Below are 14,838 nucleotides of genomic sequence, written 5' to 3' on the forward strand. Positions count from 1 at the left end.
CGGAGATATACATTAAAATCCATAACAATACTTTAAATATTTACTACTATGTTTTAGAGAGTGGAGATACAGAGATAAAAAATAACCCCTCCCCTCTAGAAGCTTTTGGTTTAGATGGTGTGGAATAAAATAACTAGAGTATACCATGATATATATTGTGAGAGAAGCAAAGATTCTTGGAGCCAGGCAATGTTTGAAGCGAGTTTGTGGAATGACTGCAGGTAATCTGTTGAAGAGGAAGAGGAGGTCTATTTTATTATTTTTATTTTACTTTTTAAAAAGATTTTATGTTTTTGAGAGAGACAGCGAGCGAGCAGGAGAGAGAGCACGAGTGGAGGGGAGGAGCAGAGGGAGAGGGAGAAGCTGACTCTTTGCTGCAGAGGGAGCCCAAGGTGGGACTCCCTCCTGAGACCCTGGGATCATGACCTGAGCTCATGAGCTGAAGGCAGATGCTTGACCAACTGAGCCACCCAGGCTCCCTGAGAAAGCAGTATTTTAAAAAGAAGGAGCAGCTGGTGAAACCATGGAGGGTTGAGAACAAAGGGGCTAATTTTATTTACTTTCTATGTTACATGTTTAAGTTACAGGATCGTTCAGAATTTTTACGATTCATTATCCAAATATGTAATTTTGTAAATTATAAATTTGGTTTGCACTCCTACAGGATGGCCTCACACCACTTTTAGTTGCTGTAAATGAAAAAAAAGAGAAAATGGTGGCATTTTTAGTAGAAGAAGCAAATATAAATGCAGTTGACTACGCTAAAAGGTAAAGTTTTTTTTTTTTTTTCTTTTTTTGTGAATCTTAGTATTTGGTCAAGAGTGGTAACAATTTCTCAAGGCAGAAAGTTTAACTTAAGAGTATTAATTTATAAGTATAGTGAAAAATGTCAGCATGTGATTGGTTAGGTAGAAAACAATTATTCTGACAGGACAAGGTGAAGAACATTGTATAGTATAATTCAGAATCCTTTGTAATATAGATTGATGTCCTTTGCAATTGTTTTTTTTTTTTTCTGTATGATTTTACAGTAGCTAAAAGTGTTTCTTGTTAAAATTGTGAGTTTTTTTTAGCTCAGAGCATGATGCCAGAGTCCGGGAATTGAGCCCCACATCGGGCTCCCAGCTTGGAGCCTGCTTCTCCCTCTGCCTATGTCTCTGCCTTTCTTTCTGTGTTTCTCCTGAATAAGGAAATATAATTGATTAAAAAAAAAAATTTAGAGAGTCCAAGCAGAAACCTCTGAAACTGTCTCCAAGCCTTCATTTGGTAGGGTAAACCAAAAACAACCCTGCATCCTAGCAGAGATGCAGTGGGATGGTGCTAAAGGATGAAAGGCTGGTGAGCTCTATCACATTTCTGCTTGATTCACTAGTCTGGCCCATTCAGAGACTGGATAGATTGTGGCAAATATCTGTAGTTACTGTCAACTTAAGCAAAGAGTAGTTCCAGTCATAGTTATTGTGGGCCTCTTATTGCTTCCAGAACAGATTGATAAGACGTCAGGTACATGGTATGTCACCACTGATTTGGCAAATGCATTCTTTTCTATTCCGCTAGTGAATCAGAAATAGTTCATATTCATAGAGTATAGGCAAAGTGTCCATTCATTTCATTTGCCTCAGCGTTTTATTAACTCATGGAGCTAGACCATTTGAACATCCCCAGAATATCTCATTGGCCTATCATATTGACACCATGCTGATTTGACATGAGGAGCAGTAAGAGGCTATAATGCTTTGGGCCCTTGGTAAGACGGCATGAATTGACATATCCGTGAAGTTTTGAGGCATCTAGTGGGCATGCCAGGATATTCTCGCAGGAGTGAAAGAAAAATTGCCACATTTTGAATACCTTTTCACAAAGACAGAAACTGGGAGACCTCTTTGGGTTCTGGAGGTAGCATATTTTACACCACTAATTCTCAATGCGTTGGGTGGGAGTGGGGTGGTGGGAGAAGAATTCTGCTCCTCAGGGAGCATTTGGCAGTGTCTGGAGACATGTTTTTTGACATGTCAAAAGCTGTACATACTTAATGTATTGAATTCAGTGAGTTTGTGGATAAGTATAGGCCTCTGTGAAATCATCAATGCCTTAAAGCCATAGTCCTACCCATCACCTCCCAAAGTTTCTTCCTGCTCTTATTAATTAATTAATTAATTAATTAATTGGTAAGAACACTTAACACTTAGCTCTACCCTCTTAGCAAAGTTTAAGTATACAATGCAGTATTATTAGCTATAGACACTGCTAACAATAGATTCGTCCAGAGACATTTCCGATCCTCACAACTGAGGACGTTGCTGGCATCTAGTGGGTCGATGTCAGGCGTGCTGGTAAACATACCCAAGAGAGGCCTCCACAACAATCCACCACGTCCATGGTACAAGGTTGGGAAACCTTGTCCTACACTGAGTACTCCTTTCATCCATACGCCTTGGTGAAACTAAAGAATGCAAGACTTCAGTGGTCTCAGAGCAGATGAATTGTGCAGCAGGTGCAGGCTGTGCTTAGGAGTCCTCACTGCTTTGGTCACAGGATCCGGTAGACCCTATGCTATTCATGGTGTCAGTGGTGGGGAAAAGTTGTACCGTGGATCTCAGGGCAAGCCCCTGTTGGAGAATCAGAGCACAGGCCCTTGGGGTTTTCTGATCTTGAGTCCCCATCAGAAGCTTGCCTGTAGAGGGGTCCTATGGGAGACAGAAATGACTTGGTTTTAGTATTCCTTCTGTGCTAAGTCATTGGCTGGACACAGCCTAGCAGAGACACAAGGCCTTGGTGTGAGTGCTATGGTGGATATGAAAATGTAGCAGCTGTCCACATTTTGAGCTGCAGTTCAACTGTGCTCTCTATGGTAGATCCTCTAGAAGACAAATCCAAAGAGTGCAACTCCCTGGCCTCTATATTAGTCTGGGTCCAGTCAGAAGACAGATATGACATAGTATTTTAAACAGTAGAAGTAAATATAAAGATTTACTAAATGATGATGAGATAGTAATGAAAAGGTGGGACAGAGAAGTCTGAAGACAGTACCACAGAAGAGCCAACTTGGGGGGGGGGGGGGTCCAAAGTTGCTAAAGAAGGTGTGATTGCAGCACGATGGATGGCCGAGAAGTTTGAGTCCTGTATGTCTGACTTCCTCTGTGCATCCAATTACCAACCTCAACTCATTTGTGTCCCAGAGGGTTGTTCCTGTTAGCACTGAGACTGAGCACTGGCCCTGGCCCATGTTCCGGTTTGCTTCTCTTCTTCTTCTTCGTCTTCTTTCATCTTCATCTTCATCTTCGTCGTCTTTGTGTTCTCCTTCTCCTTCTCCTCCTCCTTTCCTTCTTCTTCTCTTCTTCCTGTCTCCTTCCTTTCTCCTCCTCCCTTGCTGCCCCCCCTTCACCAGCATCAGAAGTACTCTTCCCAGCTGTGCACTCCAGAGCATGCAGTCCCGGCCCCAGCCAGTGACCTTCCTAAAATGGATACCATGCCCCTAGCAGATGCTCTTGACACCCTACTCACTCTCTGCATCCAGTCCTTAGTCTTAACTCTGCGGTATCCCTAAGGGGTTTGTTGCATCCTTCTGCATGTGCATATGATACACTGGAGGCCTTGCACTGCTCTGCTGGTCGGTGGGCTCATTGTGCCCTGACCCTCTCTATACATCCATTTATCAGACAGGACTCCCTGCACTCCTGAAGGGTAGATCCTGTTTGCATGCTGAGTAGCACGGACTAGCTTTGGCCGGGCAACTCTGACTGCAGTTCCGACATCTCCTTCAGTGAGACCTGAATCCCAGCCTTGGGATTTACCCATTTCGGTAATCTTTCTTGGGTAATCTTGCACCTTAGGGTATTTGGATTTCTTTTCTCATCTTTATAGTTGATCTACTGTTATAGTTCATCATTGTTTATATTAAACGTTCCCTGTTGAAATTACTAAGTGGTTTGTCTCCTGTTTGGACCCTCACTGATACACTATCCCTTCTTTTTGGAATGTGCTTCTCTCCCTCTCACTGGCTAATCCCTATTCGTTCTTTAAGTTTTAGCTTTGATATTGCATCCATCCCTGACTCACTACCCTTATTTTTTACATGACTCCGTAGGCCCTTTGTGCTCACCTTAAATGTGGCATTAAACTCGCCTCTACTCCGTGAACACCGCAATGTCATGTTTGTTGTTCCCTCACTGACTCCCACAATGCCAGAATACAGGTTTTCTGATTTAATTTTGTGGTCCCTTTGAGGTGGTTCTCCCAGGTCAGGGATTTTTAGTAGACTATGGCCCAGATCATCCTCAACACACTGGAGCCCTCAAATTCTCATCATTGTTTAATTACGACATAGTTTCAGTTTTCCTCAGGAGATAGAGTGGACTGCAAGGGAAGAGATATCCAAAGGAATGAATAACCAGTTATGAAAAACTGTTGGTTGTTTTTAAAAGATTTTTATTTATTTGAGTGTGAGAGAACACAAATGTGGGTGGAGACACAGGAAGGGGGAGAAGTAGACTCCCTGCTGAGCAGAGAGCTGGAGGCAGGGCAACCCCAAGGCCCCTGAGTCCTGACCTGAGCTAAAGAAGCCTTATTTTTATAAGATTTTATTTATTTATTCATGAAAGACACAGAGGAGAGAGAGAGAGGCAGAGACACAGGCAGAGAGAGAAGCAGGCTCCATGCAGGGAGCTTGACGTGGGACTCGATCCCGGGACTCCAGGATCTCGCCCTGTGCCAAAGGCAGGTACTAAACCGCTGAGCCACCCAGGGATTCCCTTAATGAAGCCTTTTAATGGACTGAGCCGGCCAGGTGCCCCTATGGAAAGTGTGTGGTGAATTTCTTGGCAACTCTTAAAAGGAGGAGACATTCATGACAGCCCTGAAGTAGAATTGGAAAACCTGAGCTAAGGGATTTGGTAAAGCATTCATATCTCAGTTGTTTTTCGTCATAAAACATACATTACTCTAACACTTTGTTATTTTCATTGGTATAACTACCAAATGAGTATGCAGCAAAGTTGAACCAGGACATACATGAGACTCAGATGGGGATGGGAGTTCTAATCAGGAACTTTCTAGAGGATGTCTGTTCTGGATCCGAAATTGTTTTCCACAGAAGTCTGGGGATTGGAAATCTTAGGTTTCAGGTGATTGTGAGAAAGTCTTTGGGGGATCCACCTAGCATTTGACCAAGGAACAAAGAAGCTCAGAGTTGGACTACCATATACTCTTTGAGTATCTCTGATCTATACAAAAACACTACAGTCAACCAAATTCTTCAACTTACCTGGAGTCCTGGTGTGGAGTTCCTGTCTCCTTATAGCCTAGTAATGCCGTTGCCTCTCATCGCAGGTTGCGTTAGGAAATGTCAGTCTTCTATTCAATTGTCACTACAGAGAGCCTCTACTGGTCTCATAAGTCACCCTGGGGAATTCTAAGGGGACAAAAGATAATTTTCTAGCTGGCACCTGTAAGAGACAAATGCTTGATGCTCATAGTTGCAATCATTCACACGCACCAATACCATTTGGTCTAGCTAAGCTGAATGGGGCCAAGAAATGGTTTCTTGTTGTTGTTCCTTTGTTTTTGTTCATTGCTCTTCCACCAGTGAACATGATTTGCCCTGGAACTAGCCACCCTCTCAGAAGCCACCTAGTGGTCTCCAGAGTTCTGTAGCTCATTCCAGCAGCAGTTTCTGAAGATGCAGACCCCCTTAGTTTCTAGGTTGCTCATTCCAAACTACTACTTGTCAGATCATGCAACCTACACACACAAAATGGCATTAAATGGCCTCTGAAATAAGTGCCTACACTTATATCTATGCGTTTGTCTTGCTGTAAAAACACACCAAACTTCCCAGTTTTGCTGGTGCATCTTGTGCCAACAGTGGCTTCTGTTAGATTTTGTTGGTCAATTTCTTTCTTTCTTTCTTTTTTTTTTTTTTTAAGATTTTATTGATCTATTTGACAGAGAGAGAACAAACAAGGATAAGGAGCAACAAAGGGAGAGGGAGAGGCGGGTTCCCCATCGACCAGGTAGCCTGATACGGGGCTTGATCCCAGGACCCTCAGATCCTGATCTGAGCTGAAGGCAGATGCCTGACTAAGCCCCCACCCCCTCCCTTTTCTAAGCAGGCTATAGTCCCCACAGGAGGCTTAAACTCACAACCCCAAGACCAAGAGTTGCATATTCTATCAACTAAGCCAGTCAGGGGCGGCTCCTACTTTGGTTAATCCTTAAAATCATTAACAAATGTAATAGGAATCTGGTGAGTTTGGGGGTAGCTAGTTTTGTATTAGCTGTTGTCATGGGTTTGCTCCTGCTTTTTTCTATCTGCCTCACCCACAATATCGCGTGTAGTCCGGTTGTAATTAATTAATGTATCAATTACCACCACATTAAAAGGAGTTTCTGTAGACATTCATATACAGCCTCTGTGTGTGTGTGTGTGTGTGTGTGTGTATCACATACACATAAATATGAACAGCCTATCCTGTTTGTATTTTACTTGATTTTTTTTTTTCAACCACATCATACCATTCTTTGATGTAGATCTTTCTGGTGAAATCTTTCCCATCCAATTCGTGCCTTCCCTGAGTATCTTCGAGAAACTGCCAACTTTTGTTAACAAGCATGTAGTTTAAAATGTGCTTTACTCTCATTACCAAATAAATACACAGATATCAAAAGAGTGACCACTTAGAAGTTATAATGGGAAAATCTATCATTTCATTAGAAAAAAGAAAAAGCCAGGATATAAATACATCACGAAGTGTATGCAGGATTTACATAAGGGAAAAAAAACCTCCTGGAAACTAAGGAGGGATGTCAAATAAGACTTAAGCGCAAAGACATAACGTGCATCTAAATACACTGATTTCAGGGAGATTGATTCTGTTAACATTAATTCTCTTAACCTAATTACAAATTCTCTCCATGAATTCTTTAAATTTGGCATAGTGATTAAAAATACATCTCCAGTAACATAGAGGTAAATATTGCCAAGAAAATACTGAAAGAGAAGATTAAGAAGGGCAACTATGGACCTGCATTGGATACTAAAGCATATGTATAAAGCAGTTAAAATACTAGAGTACTGATTGATACAAGGCGACTGGTCAATTGACTCCAGTGTAAAACCCAGAAAAAGAAAAACATAACAGAATTTATGATAAAGTGGCATTTTAAGCTAGGTGAGAAAAGATGGGTTATTTAGAAGAAGCAAATAGATATTCTTTTAAACAGTTCTTAAGTGTTGGGGCACGGGCGCCTGGTGGCTCAGTTGGTTAAGCCTCTGTTTATTTTTATTTTTTGTGTCTGTTGATTTTAGCTCCTGTCCCTCCCTCTCTCTCAGAAAAAAAAAAAAAAAAACAAAAAAACCAAAAAAACAAAAACTTAAATGTTGCACCACACTGCAAACTAAATCTTGGATTGATTAAAGATTCAGTTGGGGAATAACAGCAAAAAATAAAAATAAAGAAAATGTAAACGTAAGGCTGGGCCAAATGGGAGGATTATGAGGCATGCAGAAACGGGTTTTCATTTCATCTAGGGAATATGAATTGTTCTCCCCTTGTGAGCTTGCACTTGATGATACACATTGCCAAGTCTGACCATGAGAACAGTTTTCTGTTGGCTGCATCCGCTCCATTCCATGGAGACTGACAGGGGTCCCGAGGGATGTGGAAGAGGAATAAACTGAGGGAGAGCATTCGTTAGGGAAGTATTCTGGGGGAACGTGCTTTCATGCACTCTAGCCCTAGTCGTATATAAATACTACGCTTTTTTTTTTTTTTCTTAAGATTTCATTTATTTATTCATGAGAAACTCAGGGAGAGGGAGAAGCAGTCTCCCTGCGGGGGAGTCTTGTGCGGGACTTGATCCCAAAATCCAGGATCAGGACTTGAGCTGAAAGCATAGGCTCAACCACTGAGCCACTCAGGGGCCCGGAAGACTACTTTTCCACACCCCAGAGTCTTTTGCAAATGTCCCATAATGCTCAGCCATCCCGGCAACGTTTGAGGGGAAGCCAGCCCAGCTCAAGGGGTCGCGGAGATTTGAGAGGCTTGGGCCTCCTGGCACATGCGCTTTGGGCACTCTTGGCCATGGGCTCCTTGTGAGCAGGCGAGTGGCGCCAGTTTCTGAGGTGTGCGGGTGCATTTGTGTTTAGCTGCCTTGCTGTGGTACATTTGTTCTGCAGAGAGAGATCTTGGACCCCGGTGCTCAGTTGCTGGGACCTTGCTGCGAGGCCGGCTTGGCTTATCTCCAGCACTAAGTGTTGAGCTCTAGAGGCGGCGAAAACCTGTGTCTGTGAAGCCTGAAAGCTTTGCGATGAAGACAATGTTTAGCTTCAGGGGCAAGAGGGGCGAGCTGCCCTTGGGCTTCAAGATGAGGCGGCGGAGGGCCGGCTCGCAGCGTCTGAATGGTACCAAACTCGCCAACCCGGGCCCCGGGTACCACATCCCAGACAGAGGTCTCAGAAAGATCCACAAAGCTGCCAGCGGGGGCAAGGCAGCGAAAGTGCAGCGGATTCTGTTGCTGGGAGACCAGATGAACAGGTGATAGGGACTTTGCAGCTGGCGGGGAGGAGGCAGGGTGGACGGGGTGAGGCGCTCACCTTGCTGGCCTGAGTCTGGAGAGCTGAGCCCTGGGTCACCACCCAGGGCGCTTGGCCGGCTTTCTTCTGGTGGCCCCGCAGCACGTACCTAGGTCGTGGAACCTTACCTGGGGTCTACTCTGGCCCACTGAGCAGCAAAACGTCTTCAGCTGCCTTTGGACCCGTTCAGAATTCTCCGTAGGGAGCACTTTACAGACAGTTTTGACGTGATTTAACGGGTTTTCAACAGTAGAAAGGAAATTAAGGGGACGCCTGGGTGCTGAGTGGGTGAGCATCTGCCTTTGGTTCAGGTTGTGATCCTGGGTCCTGGGAACCCCAGTCAGGTTCCTAGCACGGAGCCTGCGTCTCCCTCTGCCTATGTCTCTGCCTCTCTGTCAGTGTCTCATGAATAACTAAAATCTTAAAAAAAGAAATGAAATTCAGTGTATATAGTATTTTGTTTTTAATGGACATCTTATACCAATGTTATTAAAGAGTGCATGCTGAGAGAAGTAATTCCCAGAATTACTTTGGATACAGGGCAGTATCTGACTTATATCTGTGTACAGTTTGTACCTATGTTATTTACTGAGGGACCTTGGGAGGAGATTTGGAATTGGGAAGATGGTTCTGTCTGTGAATAGGAAGTCTCATTTTTCTGAAAATGTGTACTCTTCCCGTGTTTATCAGTATTCCATGACGCAATAGAAACGTTATGGTTTTAGAAATTTTGAGCTTATACGTGCGGTCTCTGTTCTTTTCATTGTGATAAAATTAAGAAAAGTTTTGCAATCACTCACTATATTGTACACCTGAACTTAATACAACGCTGTATGTTAACAAACTGGAACTAAAATGAAAACTTGAAAAAAAATTTATAGAATACCTTCCAGTTATTAAAACGTACCTTAAATTTCCTCAAAGTATTCGTTGACTAACAGCTGAAAAGACGGATAAATGAATGGAACAGATAAGAAAATGCCAAACACCTAAGTATATGTTAAGACTTTATAACTTGATGCTGGTGACATTTCATATTAGTAGGAAAAGGTGAATCATTCATCATGTTGATGACATATCTGCCCTTTGGAGAAAACTAGCTAGAATTTTATCTCATAAAAATAAGTTCCAGATGGAATACAGATTAAAAATGTTAAATATGCAAAATACAGTACAAGAGAAGAAAACATGAACGCTTCTATGCCCATTTTTTATGTTGACAAAGACCATTCTTAAGAATGACTTTAAAAGCAAGAGTTCGGGCAGCCCAGGTGGCTCAGCGGTATAGCGCTGCCTTCAGCCCAGGTCCTGATTCTGGAGACCTAGGATCGAGTCCCACGTCGGGCTCCCTACATGGAACCTGCTTCTCCCTCTGCCTGTGCTCTGCCTCCCTCTCTCCCCCTGTGTCTCTCACAAATAAGGAAAATCTTAAAAAATAAAATAAAATAAAAGCAAGAGTTCTGGAGGTTGATTCAGCCACATAAAAAATTAAAACTCACTGTATATCAGAAAATAATATTAATAAAATAAAAGAAAATGTCCTTGCAAAATATTTACAACATATGTGTATCAGATAAAAAAAAATGTCTTTGTTTTACAGGGAAGGTATTAAAGGAATGAAATAGGGGGGGCCTCTGGGTGGCCCAGTTGGCTGCTTCTGACTTCCTCTCAGGGTCATGATCTCTGGGTCCTGGGATTCAGCCCCTGGTGAGGCTCCCTGCTAGGTGGGGAATCTGCTTTTCCTTTGGCCCCTCCCCTCTGCTGGTGCTCTCTCTGTGTCAAAAAAAAAAAAAAATCTAAAATAAAAAAGGAGTAAAATCCCATTTTCCATCTGCAGGCTTTGTGAAGATAAGGAATGATGGTACTCATACTCCTGGTTAAAGTTGTTTTTGACTTTTCAGATAGTTCGGTGGTTAAGTCCCAATTGAAAAATATGTATTCCTTTTACCCATGAATTTTATTGATTTAAAATATCTTTAGTAAATAATTAAAGATAAACAATATACAATATGCTTTTCTCAGCACTATTTACAATAGCAGTGTATTAAGAACTCATTTAATGGCCTTTATAAATAAGTGGCAGTGTATCCATAGGCTGGACTACTATGTGACCACTCAATGTGGCAAAGATAATTGATACACATTAACATGCAAAGCTGTACTTTAGTGGATCATTAAATGAGGGGGAAAAATGGTTTGATGATACAAACACATAAGCAGACAATGGTTTTGTGTTAGCCAAAAAGATGTGAAAAATATAAAATTAGTTATCTTGAAACATTTGGATTGTAAGTGAATTTTTCTTGTTTCTTAAAAAAAGTCTGATTTCTACAGGAAAAGGTATACAAAAATTCCAACAAAGGTTTATTATCAATGAAGTAATCCAGGAGAACAGCAAGAATATGAATCTTGTGTAGGCAAAAAGAATTTCTATTTATTTACTTTTAAGAGGTTTCATTGATTCATTTGAGAGGGAGAAATCAGGCACATAAGCAGCAGGGAGGGGCGGGGGGACAAGCAGAAACCCCGTGGAGCAGGGAGCCTGATGATGTAGGACTCGATCCCAGGACCCCCGAGGTTCATGACTTGAGCCAAAGGCAGATGCCTAACTGAACTGACTGAGTTACCCAGGTGCCCCTCTTTCTATTTAAAAAAAAAAAATTGATGGGCGTGAGGATTGGTATTTTCTGACAACCTTTAGCCTCTTCAGAACTAAGGGGAATATTTTTATCTGTATGTAGATTTTATTATGCATACATTAAATATATATGTATGATTTTGTTATGTGCAGCTTTATAACAGGCAATAAGTAAATGATTAACAATAAAATTTTATTTTAGTTAAATCCTCATGAAAATAAAAAATACAAATGATACTGTGATAGCTTACAGAACTTTTGTTGTTTCCCTCTTCTGAAAAAAGTAGCAAATATAAGTTTTTATTGCTATTTCAAAAGTATTAGTTTACTTTACAAAACTTTTCTTTAAAAATATTGAACTTTCCTGGTGCTTTGGTGGCTGTTTGTTGAGCATCAGACTCTTGATTTTGGCTCTGGTCATGATCTTAGGATTGTGGGGTTGAGCCCCCCCCCCCCCCGTCGGGCTCAATGTTCAATGGGGAGGCTGCTTGAGATTGTCTCCCTCTCCCTCTGCCCTTCACCGCACTCATGTATTCTCTCTTTCTCAAAGAAATAGATAAATCTTTAAAAACTATTGAACTCTCCAAATGTATTTATTCTTCAGTCCATTTATTTCTCAAACAGAACCTGAACACGGGTTATGTAGCAGACATAGTCTACTCAGGATCTTTTCAATCTTAAAAAGACTTCATGTTGCCCAGTATGAGCAAGATGAGAAATTTTATGTATTTAGGTTTTAAAGCTTTCATTGTTAAGTGTAATCTCTCCACCCAACGTGGGGCTTGACGTTTAAGGACACATGCTCTACTGACTGAGCCAGCCAGGCACTCCTAAGATGAGAGATTTTATTTTATTTTGTAAAAGTTAAAAGATGTATTTATTTTAAAGGGAGAGAGAGGGTCATGGGAGAGGGGAGGGACAAGGGGGAGAGAGGAACCCAAGCAAACTCCACCCTGAGCATGGAGCCTAATGTGGGGCTCCGTCTTACGACCTTGAGATCATCCTGAGCCAAAACCAAAAGTTGGACACTCAATCACCTGAGCCACCCGGGTGCCCCTAAGGTGAGAAATTTTAAATGGAAGTATTAGGACTTAATCTCACCTGAAGCTTTTCCTTGGAACTTCCTGTCAAAGGAAAACATTTCTGAAGATCAGAAATTGTAAAAGATTACCTTTACCTGCCCTTTTGACATTTCAATAATATTAAATACTAATATTGGTAATTGGAAATAACTTGATTTCTATGATTCTAAACATTTTTCTATTAATTGAAATGCTTAATAAAATGAGCTTCCCCACATCCCCCCCCCCAAAAAAGTAAAATGAGCTGTGCCCGTTTATTTGAAATCCGAGTTTCCTTTGGCTCAAACTTCCTTGAAAACCAAACTAAGAATTACTTACAATTATTCTTTTGTTATTTTAGTCTCTTTTACCCGTAATGTGCTTTCAACTACTGAAAATTATTTTAGTTCTTGAACAGTGTAATTCCAAGCATAGGACTAGAAGTGCAACAGACCTGTTGTATATTGTTGTATATGTCATTATTTCACTTAAGGCACACCGTAGATTGTATGATGCCCCACTATTTATGTACCAAGAAGAAATATTTAAAAATCATGCCAGTTATAGTTTTAAGACATTTTGAATTAGAAATTGGATTCCAATGTCAGAGGTATTAAAAGGTGACAAAATGAGCATCTTGGAATCATTGAAATAGAGTATTCTTGCTCATCCTTAAACGTAGCCGCAAAGTAGGCATAATTGGATCATTTTACCTCATTGTAGTGGGTCTTTGTAAGTTGTAGTAATAGCTATAATAATATGTGTGCTAGGAACTAGTATTCTAAACACTTTGCATGGATCCTCATTTAAGGATCATGACAAGAGGTCTTGTGAGATAACTACCTTTTATTTTATTTATTATTGTTTCGTAACCTCTATAACCAACAGGGGTCTCGAACCCCTGGCTCCCGAGATCGAGTGACATGCTCTTCAGAGTGAGCCAGACAGGCGACCTGAGATAACTATTTTTGTGCCCATTTTGTGGATGAGGAAATTGCGATAAGGCTAAGTGGTCACAGTGAAGCGACAGAGTTAAGTAGGAATCAAACCCAGGTTGAGCTGCCTCCTGAGGTCATGCTCTTCCTAAACAGATAGGCTGCTCTTTTAATAGAGTGGTGAATAATCACTAATAAGTATTGTACTTTCTTCCAAAGTAAACTAATTGTTTGTTTTGGGGTCTTGAGAATAACAGAGTATTTAACATTTACAATTCTATGAATTAATTTGCAATTTTTGAAAAGGTACACTGTAATTTCCTGACAAGTCCTTTCACGCTCACAGGAGTGCTCTGCACTTGGCCTGTGCCAATGGCCGTGAAGATATGGTGAAGCTCCTGGTAGATCGGAAATGCGAGCTAAACCTCCGTGATGGTGAAGACACGACAGCTCTAATGAAGGTGGGTGGTCACAGCTATGTCTGCCTGAGGTGGATTGGATTGAAGTCCTTGCAATGAACATTTGTTGCATTTAAACATAACTCATTGGTGAAACTTGTGGCATGTTTCCTTTAAGTTCCCAGAATTTACATTCTGTTTCTTGGTGTAATGCTCACAGGCTGTACAATGCCAAGAAGAGGCATGTGTAGATCTTCTCCTGAAACACGGTGCTGATCCGAATCTGAAAGACAACAAGGGCAACACTGCTCTCCATTATGCGGCCCGTGAAGAGATTGTCTCAATAGCAGAGAAGCTGCTTTTACAGAAACGCAAATATAGAGACCAAAAACACGGTACAGATCAACTTTTTTTTTACAACGTATTTGACATTATAAATAAATAAATAAGTAAGTAAATAAATAAATAAATAAATAGCTGCAAAGGTTTTATTTTTTTGTTGCATATATATGTACATAGGTAATATATTTATATGAAGACATCGGCACTGAATTTTATACAGTAGGTCCTGTCATCCTGGAAACAACTGCAAACCAAGGCAGGGGGTGGGAAAGAGAAAAGTAATGCATATAGAAAGGCAACATTTTGTCTGCTAGCCATCCTTCCACCCCAGAAAGAAAATCTTCCCCTTAGTGCCTGGGAGTAGATGGTCCCCTCAGAGCCCACAAAGGATTGAAGGCCTAGTGGGGAGTGTGGTGATGATGGAGGCCGAAAGCTGTGTAGGGGCTTAGGAAATGGATGCTTCTGGGGATGAGTAGGAGACCGTGACCCAGAGGAGTAGCTTGGGTGAATGTAAATGGGAGGAGAAAGCAGCAGGTTGTAATAGGCCTTGGGCGCTCTAGGCCCTAAGGTTCAGAAGATGAGAGCAGGGGGATCAGGTCATGACATCCTACAGGTGGTATCTGCTTGTGCTGGTAGCCAATCTGCCAGCCATGTACCATGGTGAGGCCTCCCATTCCGGAGAGTAGCTCCTGCTCAGCCTATGTAGTTCCTCAGTGGGGTGGTAGGTGTCCATGGGGAGCTGGTGATGAGCACACTTGCCAGTCTCCGTGTGCTTTCTTTGACGTGCATTACCTTCAGTTGCTGCTCTTGCAGAAACACTGTTGTGTGCCATAGATAGGGTCGATTTTTCATTGGAAGCTCAAGCATGTCCTGGATGAAAATATTTTGAAAT

General features: G+C 41.7%; 1 protein-coding gene across 1 annotated transcript; it reads left to right on the forward strand.

Annotated features, from left to right (window-relative positions):
• Positions 1 to 8,307: 8,307 nt before the first annotated feature.
• On the forward strand, positions 8,308 to 13,999 carry LOC129518983 (putative ankyrin repeat domain-containing protein 26-like protein; the record flags this gene model as incomplete). Its single annotated transcript, XM_055339550.1, has 3 exons — positions 8,308 to 8,534; positions 13,553 to 13,667; positions 13,825 to 13,999. Coding segments are annotated over exons 1-3 (517 nt in total), but the record flags the coding sequence as incomplete, so codon positions are not given.
• Between the last annotated feature and the right edge of the window lie 839 nt (positions 14,000 to 14,838).

This window comes from Nyctereutes procyonoides, unplaced genomic scaffold, assembly GCF_905146905.1.
Source record: "Nyctereutes procyonoides isolate TBG_1078 unplaced genomic scaffold, NYPRO_anot_genome, whole genome shotgun sequence".
NCBI classification, from domain to species: domain Eukaryota; kingdom Metazoa; phylum Chordata; class Mammalia; order Carnivora; family Canidae; genus Nyctereutes; species Nyctereutes procyonoides.